We start from the raw sequence: 21,368 nt of genomic DNA on the forward strand, positions 1-21,368 counted from the left end.
CGTAATCCTTTTGCGGCACATGCGCACTTCACATTAATAATGATGCATGGAAGCTAATAAGCTAAGCGAGGCGATAAGGTGATGATGAACGAAGAAATATATGGCTTTTGTATCATCAAAATTTGTCACGTGTATCGTACTCAAACACGTCCAGGTATAGAAGAGGATAACTCTTTACTGCCATGCATCGTGGAAAGAATATAAGAATATAAATCCATCTTCTTCATTCGTTTCTTCTCCCATCACGTGAATCCTAATTAAAATACAGACAACGCAAACGTTTAAAATTGGATTTCTGCATTTCCACTTTATTTGCTTCCTTCTTCCAATTTGCAGCTGAGTAATGAATGCATTTGGGGACCAATCCTCATGCAATACTACCTACAAATTAAGTTAATAGCTAGAGTTTCTCTGATTCATTCATTGCATTATTGTTAATTACGTTGTAATATCTATTACCTAAACCATTTTTTCAAAACAGATGTAGACAATCAAAATAAAAATTACTTTAATTTGTTAGTTATTTAATGTATAACTGTAATTAATTGTAGAAAAAAATACATAAGGAGTACATAAAGAGTACATAAGGTATAACCACTAAACAAACGTTTTTAGTTTTTCATTTTTGAACTTTTAATATCTGAATTTAGTTTTGTAATAAATGGAAAGAGATTCTGCTTCAGATTTGTTCAACATTGGCTTAGAAAATGGCAATTGAAACGTGTGATGAATCAAAACAATGTACAATCATGGTGTTGGAATCTTTCAATTCAGATAATTACTAATATCCACACAAATTTTATAATGAAGAATATAATGGCAGGGCAATACACAAGTTTGCTTTGATGAAATGCAAAAGTGCCAAAGGAGAATTGAATAATTAACAGAAACTTTTTTCCAAAGCCTATCACTTTCGTGCTCAGAGTCTTAGCTGTATGTTCCGGTGGCTGTTTGCAATTGATTCAAGCATAGCATACTTAACAGTGAAAGATTTCTTGGAGGGTGGTCCTCTATCTCAAACTATTATTTTTTCTGTTGGTTAAATAACAGTCAAAATTACTACTGCTCTTATACGCAAACAAAAATAATTGTTGTATCTCAAACTTAGGTACCTGACATATATTACTTTATTTAAGCTCAAAACTACTTCAATAGGGTCTGCTATATGAGGAGGGATATCCAGGTCCTGACATCTCTGCTCTGCCCTATTTACAACCAATGCTAATATTGATTAAAATAACTTATCTCATCTTAATATGATGTTTTTAACTCTTTTTATATTAATTCATATTTGTAATTCAAATGATATAGTTTATAATTTAATGTATTTTTTCTTTGAAAATTAAGAATAAAAGAAGATACAATTAATTAATTACCTTTATGAATTTTTTTAAGTTATTATTTTCTCCCCTTATAATTTTATATTTTATAATAGTGAAATGTCCACCCAAAAATAAAATATATTACACACAGAATAAAAAAGGTGAAAAAGTCTTAATATCGATGAAAATAAAATAAAAGATAATGAGTATATATTTTTGTTTTTTATTGTATTTTTTTAATTTAATAGAATTTTAAAGTGAATATTATAAAGTTGATAATTGAGAACTGTTGAGTGATTTGATAGATTTGACTGAATTGTCATCTAACGATTTTTGACTATCAATTTTACATGAAGATAACTGTGTATATGTATTTCTGTAAGTAAAGTTAGTATTGTTGAGTTAAGAAATTAACTAAATTAATAAGTGATGACAAACATTATTGTTGGGCAAAACAAATAATTAGTGTTGATCAATTATAATTGCGTATCATTAACTATCTATAATATATTGCAGGCCAATATGTGAATTACAGCCCAAATGAAATGAGAAATAAAACAAGGCTGACGGGCCAACAATATAAACAAAGTCCATAAAGAAACAAAGCTGAAGAAATCAGAACGGGCCAAGCATATCACTACCCGATCCAAGCCCGATTTTATTTCAAGCAATTCCCTCCATCTTGCTCTTACCAAAGCAACGCTCCTCTCTCTGTTGTCCTAGTCAAATCAAAGTTTCAGAAAAGTAAGAGAAAGAGAAAGAGCTTCTTCCACACGCCATTCACAGAAGAAGAAAGAAAGAGAAAAATCAAGCTTGAGAGGCCGAAGTCTAATCATCCAGAATAAACCAAATCAAGCTTAGGTCAAGATTAAAAGTAAACTATTTCTTCTTCCATGCATCAGATCTTCTTTTCTTCCTCCCAACTCTCTGCAAGTCCGAAAATGGCATACAAGGGAAGTAGCCTTCATCCCCAATCTGCTGTGTATCCATGGTCTTAAACATGACTTGGGGATCAAGTTGGTTTTCAAGGGTCCAGATTAAGTTGACCACTAGAAGAGTTTTGTGGTTGTTGCGTTATGACTTTCGGCCAAGATGAAGGAGTCAGAAGAAAAAGTTTCTACTCTAAGGTTTAAGGAGAAAAAGTGAATTTGGGGGTTGGTGAAACTCAAGGCTCAAGGTGTTGACCTTGGAAGAAGAACCAAGCAACATGCAAGGAGATAAAAGAAGTTTGCTGTTCATTCAGAAAGTAAGGAGAGTTAACCAGAGTATTGAGGTTTTGTTCTAAGAAGTGTTCTTTGAGAAAGTTCAACTAACTAGACAGTGTATCCTAATCAAAGGTGCATTCTGCCAGTATGAAGAACTGAATCAGAGGCTTGCTACTCTGCTTTTCGCATAGCACAAAGGCTGTTGATGAAGTCAATCTCCTTCATGTTTTACTGATTGTAATGTATTTTTCTATGTTTATCTTTCTGTAATTTCTTGTGAGAAAAGGCATTGTGAGAAAGCTCAAGTAAAAGCCATGAGTGGAAAAAGGTTGAGTGATACACTTGAGAGAAAAGCCTAGAGTTATTTTCTGATTTCTTTAGGTTGGTTAAGTGTCTTGTATCTTGTACCTGTTTGGTATCCCTTTCTTAGTTGGGTTAGCACTAAGAGTGAATAGTTAGGTGTTAGCATAGCCAATGTCAAGTTAGGTTAGAACTTGAGTGTGAAATTGGTGTATGTAATACTTTTAACTATAGTGAAAATTCCTCCATTGTTGTGGAGGAGACTGGACGTAGGTTGCATAGCACAAGGCAACCGAACCAGGATATATGCTAGTGTTAGCTTTTCTCTTCTCTGCTGTGTTCTATTTTTCTGATATTCATGAGACAAAAATAAATTGTCTCATAAATTTCCGCTGCTGAGAACAAACAGAATCAGATTTGAAAGTTTTGTTTAAAAAGGGTTATAACAGCTACAAAAAGAAAGGCATAGATTCAACCCCCCTTCTCTAAGCCTACTGATGCGTGAGATCTTGTCTATCTTTTCCTAATGAATTTGCACTTAAATTATTGAGTTTAATTAAGAATTAATTATATTTTAGCCACTATGGATGCTATTTTGAGTTTTGGACAATTTTATTTATTTTAGATAGCATTCGGCGGGATTTGATGGAGTTTCTGCAGCTCAAGAATCAAAAGAGATTTCAGCGAGGAGCGACGCGTACGCATGACTGACGCGTACGCGTGATTTGGAGCTTTCCATGGCGACGCGTGCGCGTGACTGATGCGTACGCGTGATTTGAAGATTTGCTCAGTGACGCGTCCGCGTGACTTGCGAAGAAGACCAGCGACGCGTACGCGTGACTGACGCATACGCGTGACATGCGCCACGTGCAGAAAACGCAGAAAACGCTGGGGGTGATTTCTGGGCCCCATTTTAGCACCCAAGTTAGGCGCAGATCCAGTGAAGCCAAGTGGTCCTCACGTTACAAGACGCGGAGTAGTTAGTTAATTCTTATTTAAATTCAAATTTGATTTTAAAACAGGAAAAGATATTATCTTAATTTAAAATATTATATTTTAAATTAATTATGATTAGTTATAAAAAGGGGAGACTTCTCTTCTATTAGGTAGATTCCATTAGAGGGATTCCATTAGGAAATTCTATACAAATTTACATTCTACATTCCATGAGCAACTAAACCTCCACTGTTAAGGTTAGGAGCTCTGTCTATTTGTATGGATTGATTTTATTGCTTTTTCTATTTTAATTTATGTTTTGGATTTATATTTAAGAATTGTTTTCGTTCTTTATCTTATGGATTTGGGTGGAACGGAAGTATTACCCTCTTTCTATTTGAGTTCTTGTATAACTTGGAAAAGCTCTATACTTGAACAATAGCTTGAAAACATATTCTCCTAAATTCTAATTATCTGGATTTAACGGGATACGTGACATATAATCTTTTTATTCTTTGGGTAATTAGAGTTTTTGTGGCATGCAAACTGGAATTTGATCATGTACCCTTTAATTGGAATTAATTGACCAAGAAATTGGCAGTTAATGAATTTTAGAGGAGACTAAGAAGGTCTAAGGAATTAGGGTCTAGTCACATATAGTTTGCCATAAATTAAATCCTACATAATTAAAATAGTTAGTAAGAAAAGTTAATCCGGAAAAATAGATAACTCTGAAATTTTAACTGTTTTCTCAAATATTTTATTCTCAACTTATTTATCTGCCTGTCTTTGATATTCTGAATTTACATTTAAACCTTTTGAACATCTCAAAACCCTTTTCTGCTTGCCTAACTAAGCCTATCAAATACTATTGTTGCTTAATCCATCAATCATCGTGGGACCGACCCTTACTCACGTAAGGTATTACTTGGTACGACCCGGTGCACTTGCCGGTTAGTAGTGTGGGTTGTAAAATACCGCACCACCTACCACAACCTTCAAGTATGCAAACTTAATTTTGTTGAATGATTTATACCTTTCATTGCAAATATGTATCTTAATTTACGTACAAAAATGCTATTTGTATACTAAAATCAGTCATTAAAATCAGTCACTAATGTATTTATGTATAAATACATGTGTAATTTAATTTATTTTTAATATATATTTATATTCTAACATGTATTTTATACCGATAGTTGACTTTAGTAACTAATTTTAGTGTACATATAACATTATTCGTTTACCCACCCTAACCGTGATTAAAAATACTATGCATTGTTAATTGTAAGATGTTATAACTTATCAACTTTTTATTTATCAAGTTTTTGTTAAGGGAAATTGAGATAGAGGTAAGTAATTATGGTTAATAACATAATAGATCTCCAATTTAAGGTATGAATCCTTCCATTGAAGTTTGCAGGCCAACCGTGAAAAACAATTTAAATTCTATTAAGTTAAAAAAATACAAAAAAAAACCTCATACGTTTACAAATCATTTCCAAAAACCAGATTCATTCATTTTCTCCATTTTTTACTTTTAGATACCCATCTATTTTTCATGTCATGTGTTTTGGTCCATCTAGACTAAAGATTAGGAAAGTATATGGGCATGATAAAATTAGATTTGTCTTAATCTAGACTCGACCCTGAATATATATTGAGTCTATTTTTTATATTATAATTCGATCTTAAACCTGATAAAATTTATACACATTCGAGCCATAATTATATCGGATAAAAATAAGATAAAAATTGTTCTGAGACTTACCTAGAATCAGGGTGATTTGGGCCTGAACATGAGATCCAAATGCCTTTAGGTGAAAGATTCGACGTCTTCTCCTGTAGGGATGAAGTTGTCCGAATTCCTCGTGAGGAAGTGAGTGTGGTATCTGTAAGAGATTCCGATGCTTAAGTTAGTAGGGTTTTAGGTAGGTTTACCCTGATTCAGTCTCTGTAGGCTAACACACTATAAAAACGTTGAGTATCGTTAGATTTGCTGTCAGATTTAGCGGCGAAATAAATCTAATAGTATAAACCTCATCAATAACTGTTTATCAGCGGATTTTTTCGTCCGCCACTAATTACCCGCGGATTTAGCGGCAGATATAAATTTTTAATTGCAAAATTTTGGAACTTGTTACTGTCGGATTTTTGCCCCGATAAATCCGACGATAATATATTATTTGTTATTAATAATTAAATTAATAGTTACCGGCAGATTTAACCGATAGTAAATCCGATGATAAACTTAAATTTTAGTTTTTTTTAATTTGTTTGAAAATTCAATATATAATTTTATATTTTAAAATTTAATCATTTCTAAACAAACAAAGTTCAAAGTTTTATAATTTTTCTATATTTTTTAGTTAAAAATTCACAAACAAATTTAAATATCAAAGTTTATTATTAAAAATAGAATTGAATTAAGTAGAAAAATCAAATTTAAAATGCACTAGACCTTCAATTACAAAAGTTGAACAAAATGGTATAAAATTATAGTCAACTTGTCATGAATTGACAAAAAGAGAGAAAGATATCAATTATTATGAAAAACAATACTAATTTATCAGACTCCACTATTAAATTGGGCAAATAGACAATAACAAAAAAATTGCTGACAATTATTCAACATGAGAAATATTACCTTGTCACCGTAGGATGGAGTGTGGTTCAGACTTAAAATAGACCACATTCAATCTGAAGTGATGACGTGGTAAGACTAAGAGAGTATACAAAAAAGTAGTCATCAAATCTCTTTCTTTTTACCCATTTTTACTGTTCAATACTCGTATAGAAAATTTTGAAGTAAGAGAAAGATCTAAGTAATTGTTTGAATCATGTTGCGGGATGAGCGAAAAATTAAGGATTCCAAAATTATCAGCATATTAAAGAAATTATTGTGTATTATTAATGGTGTATGACTTACCCAGAGCACATATATAAGTACTATAACCACATGTCCAATGTATATGGTTGTTGCGAAAACATGAGTAGTATCAAACATCATTCCAAGTTGTTGTGTAAGTCCAAGAAGAAAGGTTGTGCAGCTAGATATACAAAATAAAAGTTGAAAAGTACATTGAATTGAATTCAATTTAAGAGAAAACAATTAACTCTAAAACAACCAGAAGTGTAACGAGAAATTGAATCTACCTTTTCACTACTAATACATTTTCAAAGGTGAATAATAATGCAAAATTGATGGGTTTGGCAAAAACAATCATTCACTACAAAATAGAAAGAAAAATGAAAAATAAATAAAAAATAAAATATCATGTGTTCAGTTCTCAACATTTGACTTGAGCATATTGTCAGAAATTGAAGAAAAGAAAGCTAAAAATAATTGACCACACGGAAATAGAAAAATTTACTGCTTAAAAAAATTACTATTTTTTATATTAAATTATGCACAAACTTTAATGAAAAGTAAATATATCATTGATCTTTGGCTCTGATTCGTGATGTTTCTAAGATCAATTAATGGGTCTTCATTGCTAAGTCTTGGGTTAGAGTAACAGAAAAACAAGAAGAAAAACATTTCTTGAGGGTGGTTAAGAGATCCTTATTCTCAGATACATGTACTTTCTGATAAACGAAAAATTAACAGAGGAATTTTGTTGGTAAATAATTTCTCAAAATAACTTCGTTGTAATTATAATTCTAAACCGACAAGCAATTCTCGGTCAACATTTAAATTTTTTGTCACAAGTACAAATCCAATAAAATAACCAAAGTATTCAAATTTCGGGTCGTCTCTCAAAGGAATTGCAGGGAGGTGTACTTCTTATTGGTTATAGTTTTGTATATTTTTGGGTTTTGGGTTTGATAACAAGAAAATATAAATTGAGAGAAAATAAACTAACAATTAAGAAAGGTCCTAGTACGGGTTGAGAATTGGAATTCCTATCCTCATCGTCATGGTCAATTGTGATGGGAATTGACTTTTTCTCTCACTTAGTTAACCTCTAATGATTGAAGAAAAGTCAATTGAGCAAAATCAACTTAAGTTCACAAGTCCTAATCAAAGACTAGATTTAGTGCAGCTCAAGCCAACTAGAAACTTTCAATCACCAATCAACAAGAGACCTTGACAATTCAAGAGTCTCCGAATTACTCAATCCAAGCCAAGAACACAAAAATCTAAATTAACATCCACCCAAATATTTTATCAAACACTTGAAAGGCATAAAATAAAAGTATAAAAAATTAATAAGAGATAGTAAAATCTAAGACTAACAAATGCAAGAAAAATTAATAACCAACAATTGAAGAAAGAAGTCATAAACATGAAACACGTCAAATTGCATTAAAATGAAGTTAAATCTAACAAGAAGAATTCATAAACTAAATGGGAAAAATAAAGAAATCAACAAGAAAAGATAAACTAAGATACTAGAACAATAAAAGGTAGAAAAGAAACTAAAATAAAGCAAGATAGAAATCTCAATTTGAGAAGAAATAAAACTAAAAGAAACCCTAAAACCTAGAGAGAGAGGAGAGCCACTCTCTCTAGAATTCTACATCTAAAATCTAACTAATGTCTGAATGAATGATTGATTCCTTTTTTCCAACTCCACTCTACAGCCTCTTGTCTTCATTTTCGGGCTTGAAAATGGGTCAAAAGCAGCCTAGAAATTGCCCCTAGCGAATTCTCTTTACTGAAGCACGTGATGCTCGTCACGCGTACGCATCGCTTGAACTCTGCATTGGCTACGCGTAGGCGTCAGCCACGCGTGCGCATCATTTGGTTATGGCTTGGTCACGCGTATGGGTCAGTCATGCGTACGCGTGGACACCAGCTTCTCAAAACTTCAATTTCTTGTGTTCCTTCCACTTTTGCATGATTCATTTTCATCCTCTAAGCCATTCATACCCTATAAACCCTAGAATCACTTAACAAACACATCATGGCATCGAATGGTAATAAAAGAGAATTAAAAATAAGCAATTTTAAATCCTAGGAAGCATGTTCTCAATCATAGCATAAAATTCGAAAAGAAACTTAAAAATATGCAATTTACATGAATAAGTGTGAGAATAGTTAACAAAATTCACTCAATTCAATCCAAAATATACCATAAAATAGTGGTTTATCAAAAATACCACGAAAAAAACTAGAATAATAACAAAATAAAAAAATATAATATCAAAAACCGTTGTGCTTCTAATAGTTTGAAAAAGCTTTGCACGTTAACTATTTTGTTTCTAATATCCTAAATTGGACAAATGTTATTTATATACTTTCTCTCACAGTAAATTTATACTTGGTGAAATAAAAATATGCAAACAAGGCAAGTTAAAAACACATAAAAACTGCATAACAAATATAAAAGTAGCATACAGTTTCTCTTGTGGTCTTACCAGTAACATGCAAGCAATACCAGCAATCAAACAAGCTACAAATCTGTAAATTCTCTACTTTATCCTGACATAATAACAGAAAAAATATTAGAGCTAAAAGATCAAAATAAGTTTAACCAACAATTGAAGCAACTACGGGCAGAGAAATCAGAAGCAGAGGTGGAACTGAATGTTGGTTCAAAAAAGGGGTCACGGCAAAAAATGGTTATAGGTTTTTTATTAAAAAAAAAATTGAAAACAAGATAGAATAGAGAAAGAGATGAGGGCAACCTACCTGGATGACAGAGGAATGACACAACTCCGATAACAGAGGGAGAGGCAGTGGCTTCTCTTCCAACGGTGGCAGAGACAGAAGGAGCAACTCCATTTGAGGAAACGAAACACGATACAGGCGACTTAACGCAAACTTTGGAGGAGAATGGAGGTGGGTAGCACTGGCGGAGGGTGGCCGGAGGGGTTGCCAGAAGTAGTTGCAGGGGAGAGAGAAGAAAGAGGAGAATGGGAGAGAGAGAAGAGTGTTCTTGAAAGTGAGGAGAGGGCCACACATTTTAAATTTAGATAAGGTTTACCGGTGGATATATCCGACGGTATTGCAATGCATATGACCAAACACACAGCATTCTATTAATTGAGATTTACCGGCGGATTTGTAATTCCGACAGTAATGCTTGCGCCAATTTTTCTTTTTTTCCTCTAAATATTACTGGTGGATTTACCGTCAGAAAATCTAATTCGGCGGTAACTTTTTTTATTCGACGAATTTATTGCCATATCTACCGATAAATCCGCTGATAAATTCACCGCTAATGTTCGACGCTAATTCCGACGGTAAATCCGACGATATTCAACATTTCTTTTTGTAGTGACGATGCGTTCGCTGGCGGAACCACAACGACGACTCCTCTAAACGTACCCTCAATGAAGCTGCGAATCTCTTCGAATTAAATGGAAGAAGTAAATCAAATCATATTTATTGTAGTGCCACTGCCACGGTCACCACAACACCACAACAACGGATTGAAAAAAAAATAAGAGAAGCAATTATACAAATCCACTTAAAAATGAATGTTGAAATTGTTAGGTAAACAATGACTATCTTGAATAATATGAATAATCACCAATTAAATAAAAATACACTACACCATAATTTAATGCTATGAATTAAATTTACTCTTTTAACCCTATTAATTCACATTATTCACACATCGTTCAAAAAAGTTGTTGGTTATTTATACTTTTTTTTATTTTATCATTAAAATTTAAAATTTAAAATTTTAGGTTTTTAGTACTTGTTACGTGATTAAAAAATAAATATTGAAGCAGAGAATAAATAAAAAATAATTGGCAGAACATGAAATAAAATACAATAGTGAAGCACTGAAGCGGATGATTTTTTTGTTGGATACAATGCATGTAAATTTACTAATATAATGCCAATCCATGGAATTTCTAGTGATGACAACTGAGATGAACTTATCTACGATAAAAGCTGTACAGCTAGTTGTATTCTGTCAATTAAAATTGAGTTAAATAAAATCGCCATTAGTAATTTTTTATTTAAAAAAAATTACGAAACACCACCCACAATTTCACTTCTCCCGTAAGACTCCCATATTAATGAAATTTAATAAAAAAAATGGTATTCGCCCATATTTTTTTTTCTCTTCTCTTTTTCCTTTTTTATTTTTTTTGTTTTTGTCTGGTCTGACTCATATATTTTTGCAAGAACACATGTTATTGGTCATATACAAAATATATGTTTTGTCAAGTTTTCATTGCTTGGGTCTGAGTTGCTTGAAAAAAGAAAACCACGCAGAAGGCCCAAGGAAAAGAAAATTACCACACATTAGCACATTATTGGAAACGCATACATTCCTGAGAAATTTAAATGATAAAAATGCTGGGCTAACCTAACACAAAACAGAAGACTAAATGCTTTGTATGGGCATGCTGGCCCAATATTTTTGTATCATATACGATATACAAAAGTACAAACTTTATGACAAAAAAATAAAAAAGAAGTACAAACTACAAACTTTACTATATGGAATTGAAAAACTGAAATACGAATAGGTGAGTAACACTGAATTTGGGTATAATATATTTCAATAAAAATGAATGAAAACTCGATTATATTGCCTTATATTTTAATCAGTTAGTACTTAGTAGCAACCACATTAAATTCCTTCGTAAACCCTGCCTAGAGTACTACTGTTCGAAGGTATTGAACATGTATTCCGGAGCATATCTTCCATTCCAGGGTCAAGTTAAAAATGAAGTTGAAGCAATGCGTAAAAAAGAATCTTCCCTCCTATTTATTAAGGTGTTAAGGTTTGTAGCAAATAAATACATAGCAGAGATAGGTACAGAGTACAGACAGCGAAACACATTCAAAAAGGAAACATGATACACTCGCAATTTTTGCGCAAGTTTTATTGAGTTACCAAACTGGAAAGTTGGTTGTGACTGCTGAGAGGACTCATGAGAGAAGCAAGCCTTCCATCTTTTTGCTAAAGAATATTGAGTATAAATTAAACAAATAAATAAATTATATCGGCACATACATACATATAGAAGCTAAGGAAAGATTCTTGTTTTCTTTACGAATATATATAATAACTATGTCTATCTCACCCTACTCATCCGCACTCTCTTGTTCATATCATTCAGCATATAAATGTGACTATAAATTAAAGAAGCTTCACTACTCTGATCCCCATACTTGACATAGCACAAGCTCAGAATACGTAACAAAAAAAACTTTAGGGTTTCATATGATGACAACAAATTATGCAACTGTTCGATGATGATCAGATCAGAAGAAAATTGTTCCAGTATGAAATAAGTTAAACAATTTGATTCATGCATGAAATCTCTATTATATAATTCTACAAAAAAAATGTTTTATTCTTTTTGTCTTTATTCCAGAATAATTAATTTAAATATATCCAAGCTAAGAAAGCTGAAAATAGCCATTTAAGGCTCCAGTGGAAAAAATATTTGATGATATCTAGTGTAGGATCTTACCCTTTGTTATTCTATCTCTCCTATTTAATTTTGGTCTCACTTATAGAATTAAAGATGAAAAATCACACTTTATTTTCTCAATTGTTAAAAAAATTGGAGAGGATCCATTTCTATTAATTTCCCACATTTCATATGGTTGCGATTATTAATATTCCAAATCATTATCCATTTCGAATATATATATTTAGATTTTGAATCATTAGTTGTTAATTTAATTCTCTTTTCCGTGTTGAAAAGTGAAATCCATGGATAATGTTATTAGAAGGGACATATAGAGATTCAAATGAAGAGAAATGGCGTGTATATATAGTAGCGTAAAACGAACAGAGATAAACGAAGGGATGAAAATACGTATCAAGTAATCACTAATGGACTGATGCGATTCTATTCGTCATCCTATGGAAGCACAATAATGCAAGTTGAGCATAAATATAAATCAAATATGTATGTATGGGTGTGGATGTGGGATGTGAACAACATACATAGTGCCGCTAACACTGAACTTGTTGAAAAGGTATCTTTCTCATTGGCCAAAAAGAAGGGTTAACACATAAACCAATCATCAAAGTTGACATATCACAAAGCAACTAATTCTTATCGCCACGATATATGTTGTCTTCATGAGCGTCGATTAGGGACCACAACCACAAAAAATTATCTTTGATATTTTTTTAAAATCAATCTTTTGTTCTTCTTAGCATCCCACCAAATTTGTACAGCCAAATGTTATTGTCCTTTTCCAATATTCTTCTCCTTTTTTTTTCATTTCATTTTTATTTTGGCACAACACTATATTCTTCTCTTTCCATGACAAACCAACAAATATCTTTAACCCTAACGAAAGAATTTTATTTCCCACTTGTCTCTCTCTGCCCGCCTGCCCCTATCAAAGGTTGCGCCACACCACAGCATCCAAGCCATAATTGAAAAAATATAAAGAGAGAAGAGAAGTAGATTTCTAGATACATTACATACTTAAAAATAGAGGAACTAACTATAGGATTTATATATATTTCTAACCTCAAGAGTTGCTTTATGTATGTAGTAGTGTATATATATTTAAGAAAGGAATTTGAAAGAGCATGTTAGGCACGTGCATGGAAATCTGAAAATAAATATTAATAAATAAATAAATTAGCCAGCGAGGTCATGAAGCAACTGTGCACCCATGAGATTCCTGTAAGGAAGATTTTGTGGTTCGCCATCAACAAGAGAGTAGTGATGAACTATAGATGACGATGAGGGTGGACAGCTGTCCATTATCTGATCCCTGGTTGTTGCGTAGAAGAGCGAGCTATGATGACTGCTCACCGGAGGAGGAGGGAACGCCAGGCTCACCCCGCTTCCACCGTGCTGTTGTAACCCTAGAGTTAAAGAAACCCCATTGAAACCCTGCTGTTGCTGCTGCTGCTGCTGCGTGTATGAAGAGAAATCAAGCTCCACCGATCCAAACGTGTCCATCACTCGCCCCAAGCATTCTTCTTCCGGATTATTATGGCTGCTCTTTGGGTCGTTTTTTATGTTGTTGAGCATGGATGATGACGCACACTGATCGGACTCCATTCCAACCACTACGCTTGGCTTCTGATCCTCCGATCGTGATGATGGCAGGTGGAGGTCCGGGTCGTCAGCACCCTCCGAAGAAGCCATCATATTTTCTTGTTCCTTCAATTCCTCCATGTACATTTCCTCCACCATTGGCTTCCACAGACGAACCCTTGCGTTGATAAACCAGTTTGAAACCTGCTTCATGCATTTCCAGACATACATTTACATTTTAATTGACAAGGCCCTCTACCTAGCATAATAATGGAATGTGAAAAGAAAGAGATGGACGTGCCTGGCTTCTTGATAGGCCAGTTTGGCGGGCTAGAATATGTTTATCAACGTCGCTTGGGTAACTGCAAGGAATGAAGGTCCAAATATACGACCTTAGCTTCCATTGAATTAACGTGACATACATGCATAGTAATTATATTAATTGTAACATGGATGGGAATAATGGTCCTACACAGATCGCATCATATATGACAAAATAGGGATGAAAGGAATCCGGATGGTGATGCACAGAAACTACCAATGTTGTACCGTATAGTTATTAGCAAGGCATAAATGATTGAGAAACCACTTTATTGGTTTTAGAGTGAACATTGATTCTTTCGCAAAATCAATATTCTACCTTACTACTTATTGTATTAATCTACCAAGAAAGAGAGGTACTTACGGATGGAGGAAATGCTCAAAGAGCCAAGCACGAAGAACAGAAACGGAGCGCTCGGGAAGGCCACGCTGAGGTCTCCATGGATGAGTTTCCATCATGCTCATTTGCTGGAATGCCCTTTGCTGCCTCAAAGCTTGGTCAATGATCTTCAGCCTCGGGGTTTCGCCCTTGGTGGTGCCTGGTGCAACTGGATCTTTCTCTCCCATGGCCTTTCTTGTCGCCTGAATCTGCCCCATTATCGCATCCTTCAAGTTCCTGAAATATTTAGACATGGCTTTCTGTGCCAAAGCCGTGTAAACCGTGGCAGCACCGTTCCCAGCCACCGCCTCAAAGGAAGACACCACCGCCTTCATCTGAATCCGGTAGTTCTTGTATCTCCTGTCAACCTGAGTTAAAAGATCTTTTTACTTTGATTTACCAATACGGGGGAATAGGAAATGACATGTTTGGCAAGAAAAGAAAAAAGGGTAAGTTATTGTCACGAGGTGGTGGCATTAATGAAAAGGCCCGCACTGGCTGCTTAGTTAGTTCAAAGAATCCCCAATACAATCCCATCAACCGAACCATCAAAAAGTTAGCTAGCTAGGGACCTCACTGGGCTTGATTTGCATTGATAGATACTAATAATTCACATAACGGAATAAAGACCGTTTGACTTGCACCTTTTTTTTCCATAGCAAACACATACACACATACCTCTTCGAGCATGGAAAGCAGTTTGGTCTTTCGCTTTTGCAGCTCCAGGAATTCAATAGAGGTAGGAGAAGGCTTCTTTGAGGAATCGTGATCTTCCCAGTGCTGGTGGTTGTTGTTGTTGGACTTGTGCTTTATGGCCAGGCTACAAAACTCGTTGAGAAGATCCTGTGCTGGAACTAAGTACTTGGAGTTCTTGAGCATCAAGTGTCCTTGATAAGCACTAGTAGATGAGGAGGAAGCTGCAGCTTTATTATTATTATTAGCAAAATTTTGATATGCATAATAAGGCTGAGACTGAGGGTGAGTGGTTTGTCTGAGCTCAAAAGATTGCAAGCCAATGGATGAGGGATTGGTTGAACTTAGAGAGAGCGAGAGACCTTGACTTGGCCTCTCGTTTCCTTCACATGGGAACACACACCTCAGAGATGAATCGTCAACCACCAACCTGTTCTCCTGCCACGATGAATCATCATCAACCTGTTGCTGTTGGTAGAAGGAGGCTGAAGAAGAATCGTTGTTGATGCTCCTACTGGAAGGCCCTTGTTTCCCAAACAAAGCCTTCCACATGTGAGGGTTGTTGCTATCAACATTCTTCGAAAACCCTACCATGTCCATGCCACTGGTGAGGTTGTTGAACATGTCTGCAGGGTCCCCCACCAACCCTTCCATCGTCGTCCCCGAGTAACAGAAACCACCTGATGATGACACCATCTCCCTCGATTTCTCTTCGCACACTGCTCGAGCCATCCTAACATACACATACAAACCCAACCCCTCTCCGATCGATCAATCGATGCTTCTTCTTCTTCTAAAACTATCTTTATATATTCTGCTTCTTCCACTTCCAGCTGGATATAGTTTGATGGATCCACTATCTGAAGCAGAGTTGAAGATAAAGCACCATCAAATCAAAGGAGTGTATATTTAGAAAACAAGAAAGTAATTAAGAAGTTGGATGAGTGGAAGATCTTACCCTAAGGGAAGAGTAGAAATTGGTTGGTATGAGGTGGTAGTGGGTGGGGAGGAGCTTTATTTGTAGAGTGGTGGTGTTCTGTTAATAAGCAAACATATATGGTGGTACGACCATGAAAACCAACCTAGCTAGGACCAACAAAGATCACATATATACTTGCTCATCACAGAATAGGGTTCATCATCATCATCATCATCATCATTTCATATGTGTGTGCCTCCCTCCCCCTTTTCTTTCTCTCTCTCTCTCTCTCTCTAGCAGAAGAAGTGGGTCAATGCACCAATATAAATACAAAAGCAAATTATAGAGTAAATTTCCTCAATTATTTCTTACCCCCTACTAATATTTTATTTAATTAATTAAATAGAATAGGTAAATAATAATATATTAATTTGGATTGGAGTATTAAAGAATAAAATAAAAAGACTGACCTTGAAATGTCTACAAAGGAAGTACAGTTAAGAAGGAAGGACCAGAAGCAGCAACAGAAAGTAATGATCGTCCTTTGCCTGGTACATATACTACAAGCCGCCACATGAGTTGCTCTCTCATTACTAAAATCCTGATTTTATAACAAATTCTGCTTTTAGCGCCCCAAATCCAAATCCACAATAATAATGGAAATTGGATATTATTTGTATTTGTGTAGGGGATCCTTCCTTCCTACTTCCCCATCATCCAACTCCAATTTCTTTATTATTAATTTATTTTATTACAAAAAACGGGGTGATGGTAGAGTATAGTATTGTAATTGGGGTGTTAAGAGGATCTTTGTAGGGGAACGAATCCCAAGATGCAAGTCATCCTAAGTAGAGTCTTTTCCAGGCTTTTTCAGATGGGTTTCAGCAGAGACAGAGTGAACTCTGTTTAGGATGAGTTCAAGTGGGCCTCACACTCAATAAAAATTCAACAGAGCTTTGTGCTTCTGATCTTTTTATTTTTATTATTATTATTATTATTATTATATCTCCACAGCTATATGCCTGGGTTTGTGTAAAATGTTCCTAAAATAAGGGACTGGGCGTGAGATGAGATATTGAGATGAGGTGGTCCACTCTTTTCCGATCCCCCCTCTAATTCTCATTAATTCGCGTATTAAAGTACTCCACCCATCCTCCTCTCTCTATTTTGCATGGGACCGCATCTTTTCTTTTCTTTTTTTTTCCTCTTTAATTCTTTTATTTATTCATATGCCCCTTCCACGCGCCATTTAATTCCACGTTTCCCATACCCCCATCACAACTTAACTCGTACTGCATCTCATAGCTCATATCCCCATTGGAATTTAATTCACTATGATGTGAAACAATTAATGAACAGTAACATTGTGGTACGTATATGTATGCACATTAATGGGTTTCATTTGTCAATGATTATTGGCGATTTCCCATTTTGTGACTGAAAGTGATAATCTTATTCCTAGGTAATTTTCAATCAGAATCAGCTCCAACCATGTTTTAATTTACATCATGTGTTCTCCTTTTCACTGACGAAGTAAGTAATATAACCAATGTTTAATTCTTTTCGTTTCCATTTCACCAGCACGATAAATATAGTTGATGCGTGTATGGAGTGTCGGTTAAGGAATAATATTGCATGGTTATGTATGTAAAAGTGATGGGATGATTAAAAATGAGTGGCTTATGCAAGAAAAAGAGGTCCCTACGCGCGAGAATTGAGAGTGGGGAAGTTGAGGGTGGCACGCACAGCTTTAAATATTTGTCTGTTAAAAAGCAAGTGGTCCATGGAGGGGGAGCTTTCTCCGCCGCTTGCCAAAATTTTCCCCTCCCCCTTTGCCCTACACCACGATATGACGTCACTCTCTCTCTGTTGGGTGTGCACTACGCACTCAGCGCATGCCTTCCTACTTCCTATTGCCTATTACCAATACCCAATAGCACCACCACCATCAACATATCCTACATCATCCTTCATTCTTTTTCTCTTTTTCTTTTTAATTTATATATCTTGAGATAACACTGGAAGTTTGCTATACCAGTTTCGATCTATAAAATATTTTATAATGATAAATCAAATTAATTATTTTGTCATCAATTTAGGCAATAGATCAAAATATTTAAAAAAATATTGTTTATACACTAAAATCAATTATTAACATATTATTTAATTTATTTTTAATATATATTTATGTTTTAATATGTATTTTATACTAATAATTAATTTTAATAACTAATTTTAATACACAACTAGCATAATTGAAATATTTATGTGTATAGTTAATTACTCACATCATGTAAATAGTTTAATTTAGTTAATTGAAGGATAAAATTAAGGCCAATATATTTAAGGCAATGTCAAGTAGTTGTTAAGTTGTCATATCTACACATAAGTATTAGATTAGTGACAAAAGACAACAAAATTAAGAATATTTAAAACTTAAAAATAAAAATTGATTATGATATGAAAACTTAGAAATTAAATCAAATTGAGTCATATAAAAATTGATTATGATGTGAAAACTTAGAAATTAAATCAAATTGAGTCATAATTATAACAAAATATTAGTTGCTGGTAACTAGTCAAATAATATAAACTAGCTAGTATTACATAAGGATGTATGTTTAGTTTTTTATTATTGACAAAAGATCTCTCTGATGATAAGTATTGTTAATGGTTTAAAGAGTTTAGATGTATAACTTAACTATATGAGATACTTAATTTAGGATAATGAAACTAATATTTTAAGTGTAAAAACGAAGAATTAGCTAATATTAATTTAAATATAACAAATAAAAGTATTAGTCATCAAACATTTAATTTTTCATTAATTTCTATATATATAAAGAGCTAATACACATAAAAAGAGCTAATACAGCCCAGTTTCTCTTTTAAGTATGTTTAGATGTAAAGTGGAATTAAAATTGTGGCTATAAAGAAATAAGTGGTGTGTATTCGGTCGACGTAACTTTGAGGGAAGATTTTTTTTATGTGAATGGTTGGTTTGTATGGTTTTGGTGGGGAATTAAAAATGTATGTAGGAGACAACAACACACTAGTGTACTAGATGCTACAGGGAAGAGACAATGAGAAGCCTTTACCTTAACGTACCTCTGTCTATCCACCTAACGAATAAGAAAATCTACAAATGAATGAAAAAGGTTACGTTGTAGAGTGTACGAAATAGTAGTTTAATTTTGAAGTTAGAAGTAACGGGGGAGAGGGTTTGAAATCAAAATTGGAAGACGACCTATAACTATAGAAGCAGCAGGGCAGGGGTGACTCATGGGCGTGGGAAAGGGGTCAATTAGGGAGTCCACAAATGGCGGGGGATTGTGTGCGTGTAAGGCCCTGTACAACTCTCAGACTTCATTAACACCAGCCACATTTTTGAACAGGTTTGAAACTTGTAACTACATGCCACTTCTACCACCCCTACCTAGCACCTAGCACTACCTAGTGTGGTCCATGCATCTTCTTCATTTATATTTCTTTTTTCTTTTTCTTTATTATGCATATATATATATAATCACAAAAATGCTCCTTTTTGTATTAATATATGAATGTGTGATTATGTATATTATTAGTGTGGTTAGGAGTGAGGACCATCCTAATGATAGGGTTACTGTGTTATGTTATGTTATGTAATATAATAATAATAAGCTAAGTGGGGCACAGCGCCAAAGAGCAAATCAAGCACCTTTAACGATTGGAGGGATCAAACTTGTTGTCTCAGTTTGAGATCGACACACAAATAAAGTGGAGAAATCGGAGTATACTTTTGCAAATCCACCGACTAACTACTATGCAACCTCCTTTCATCATTCACATAAACAATTATAATATTCTCTGTCTCTATCATATATTCAAATATAACACAGTTTTGCCCTCATGAACCGCGTGTGCTGCCCCTGCCTACTCACCATTATTTGCATATCAATCCATCTTTTAGTCTAAAAAATACAAACTAAAAAAGGGGCGAAGGGGAGGAATATAATTGAGGCTAAGGGGGGAAAAAAAAGAAAAATAAATATTCTGAATATTTTATATATTGTATCATGAACGAACATGTAAAATGCATATCTTTGTTTTGGACTGAGTAGGCACTACTAATTTCTTTCATCAGCATGTGAACGAAAATTAAACATGGTATTGTTAGAATAGGATGTGTTTAATTGGTTGACTCCATGTCGCCATGGAACAAATTAAAGAGCGCTTCAATATAATATCATCCCTTGACCCTTGTTACTATCAACGGTTATATAATTCAATATTGATGGACTTAATGCTATCATAGCGACTAGGTGTCCCGTTTCCAACACTATTCGTGGTTATTTAGTTTTTCCAAAGATGTAATGGCTGTCAACTCAGTTGCACCCAAACAATACTCTGCATCTCTATTGTTAGTTGTTGTTGTTATTGTTATTGTATATGTACAATTACTCTGATCTCTTAATAATTGTCATTATTAATTCGTTGCCTTCTCTCATCTGATCTTACCATATGAAGCACAACATACATCCATTATTTTCAGCACTACTTCTTGTTCTGCGTGGTACCGTTACAACTTTCATATATACCTATCTATATAAGAATAATTTAATTCTATTATTTAAGTTTAATTAAATAGTTTCTTCATACTTAATTCTCCAAGTGAAAGGATGCAGGATGATAGCAATGGTTTGATCAGATCAACACCCCGTTTTTGTTGATGAATAGACCGTGGTTATATATGCAATATATATGCATGCTATTTTAATAAAGTAAACAAATTAAATCCTATGATTCCTATCTATCCTGTATTCTCCATCAGAATAACAGGTTTTCGAATCCGTTTTCAGCACGTATCAACCAATGTATAAGAAAGCTTGATGAAGAAACTTAAGGCGCAAAATAAATAAAATAAGCTAAGCCATGTATCCCTCCTCGAAATGACAAAAACTGATGAATGCGAAAGTGAAAGAAATTAAAGTAGTAATGGAGTTACAATTAATATTATTGAATTGAATTTCCATTTTCATAGTTATTGTCTGTTGGTGACATGGCCAATTTCTCGTATAATTAATTGCGTCTAATTGTCTGAATGGCGAGGCCATTTTGATTTTTATCACCAAATGTATATAAATGGCCAAGGTCCATATGAAATTGAGGTATATATATGCTGTCAAAGTCTAAGGATTACTATATATGTATGGTTATATATATGGTTGGAAGTTAATAAAAATAAGTTATGAAGAGCATATATTAATGTTTCACTAAAATATATAATTAGATTAAATGACCTCACAATTCTTTAATAAAAACTAGGGTAATATCTTAAATTGATCCCCAATAATTTTTGTATCGAACATTATCCTTGACATATA

At 34.0% G+C, this 21,368-nt stretch overlaps 1 protein-coding gene across 3 annotated transcripts; it reads right to left on the minus strand.

Annotated features, from left to right (window-relative positions):
• Positions 1 to 13,136: 13,136 nt before the first annotated feature.
• On the minus strand, positions 13,137 to 17,116 carry LOC112801459 (homeobox protein BEL1 homolog). 3 transcript variants are annotated; one of them, XM_029298348.2, is made up of 6 exons: positions 16,476 to 17,116; positions 16,045 to 16,296; positions 15,072 to 15,946; positions 14,379 to 14,761; positions 13,995 to 14,055; positions 13,137 to 13,897 (listed from the first exon to the last, which is right to left on the minus strand). In XM_029298348.2, the coding sequence occupies exons 3-6, from the start codon at positions 15,816 to 15,818 to the stop codon at positions 13,289 to 13,291; spliced, it is 1,800 nt and encodes a 599-aa protein (XP_029154181.1). In that variant the 5' UTR covers positions 15,819 to 15,946; positions 16,045 to 16,296; positions 16,476 to 17,116; the 3' UTR covers positions 13,137 to 13,288. The 3 variants fall into 3 exon arrangements, with proteins under 3 accessions (XP_029154181.1, XP_025699980.1, XP_029154182.1); XM_025844195.3 differs by lacking the exon at positions 16,045 to 16,296 and having other exon boundaries at positions 16,476 to 17,114; XM_029298349.2 differs by having other exon boundaries at positions 15,072 to 16,298; positions 16,476 to 17,025.
• Between the last annotated feature and the right edge of the window lie 4,252 nt (positions 17,117 to 21,368).

This window comes from Arachis hypogaea, chromosome 5 (assembly GCF_003086295.3).
Source record: "Arachis hypogaea cultivar Tifrunner chromosome 5, arahy.Tifrunner.gnm2.J5K5, whole genome shotgun sequence".
NCBI lineage: Eukaryota > Viridiplantae > Streptophyta > Magnoliopsida > Fabales > Fabaceae > Arachis > Arachis hypogaea.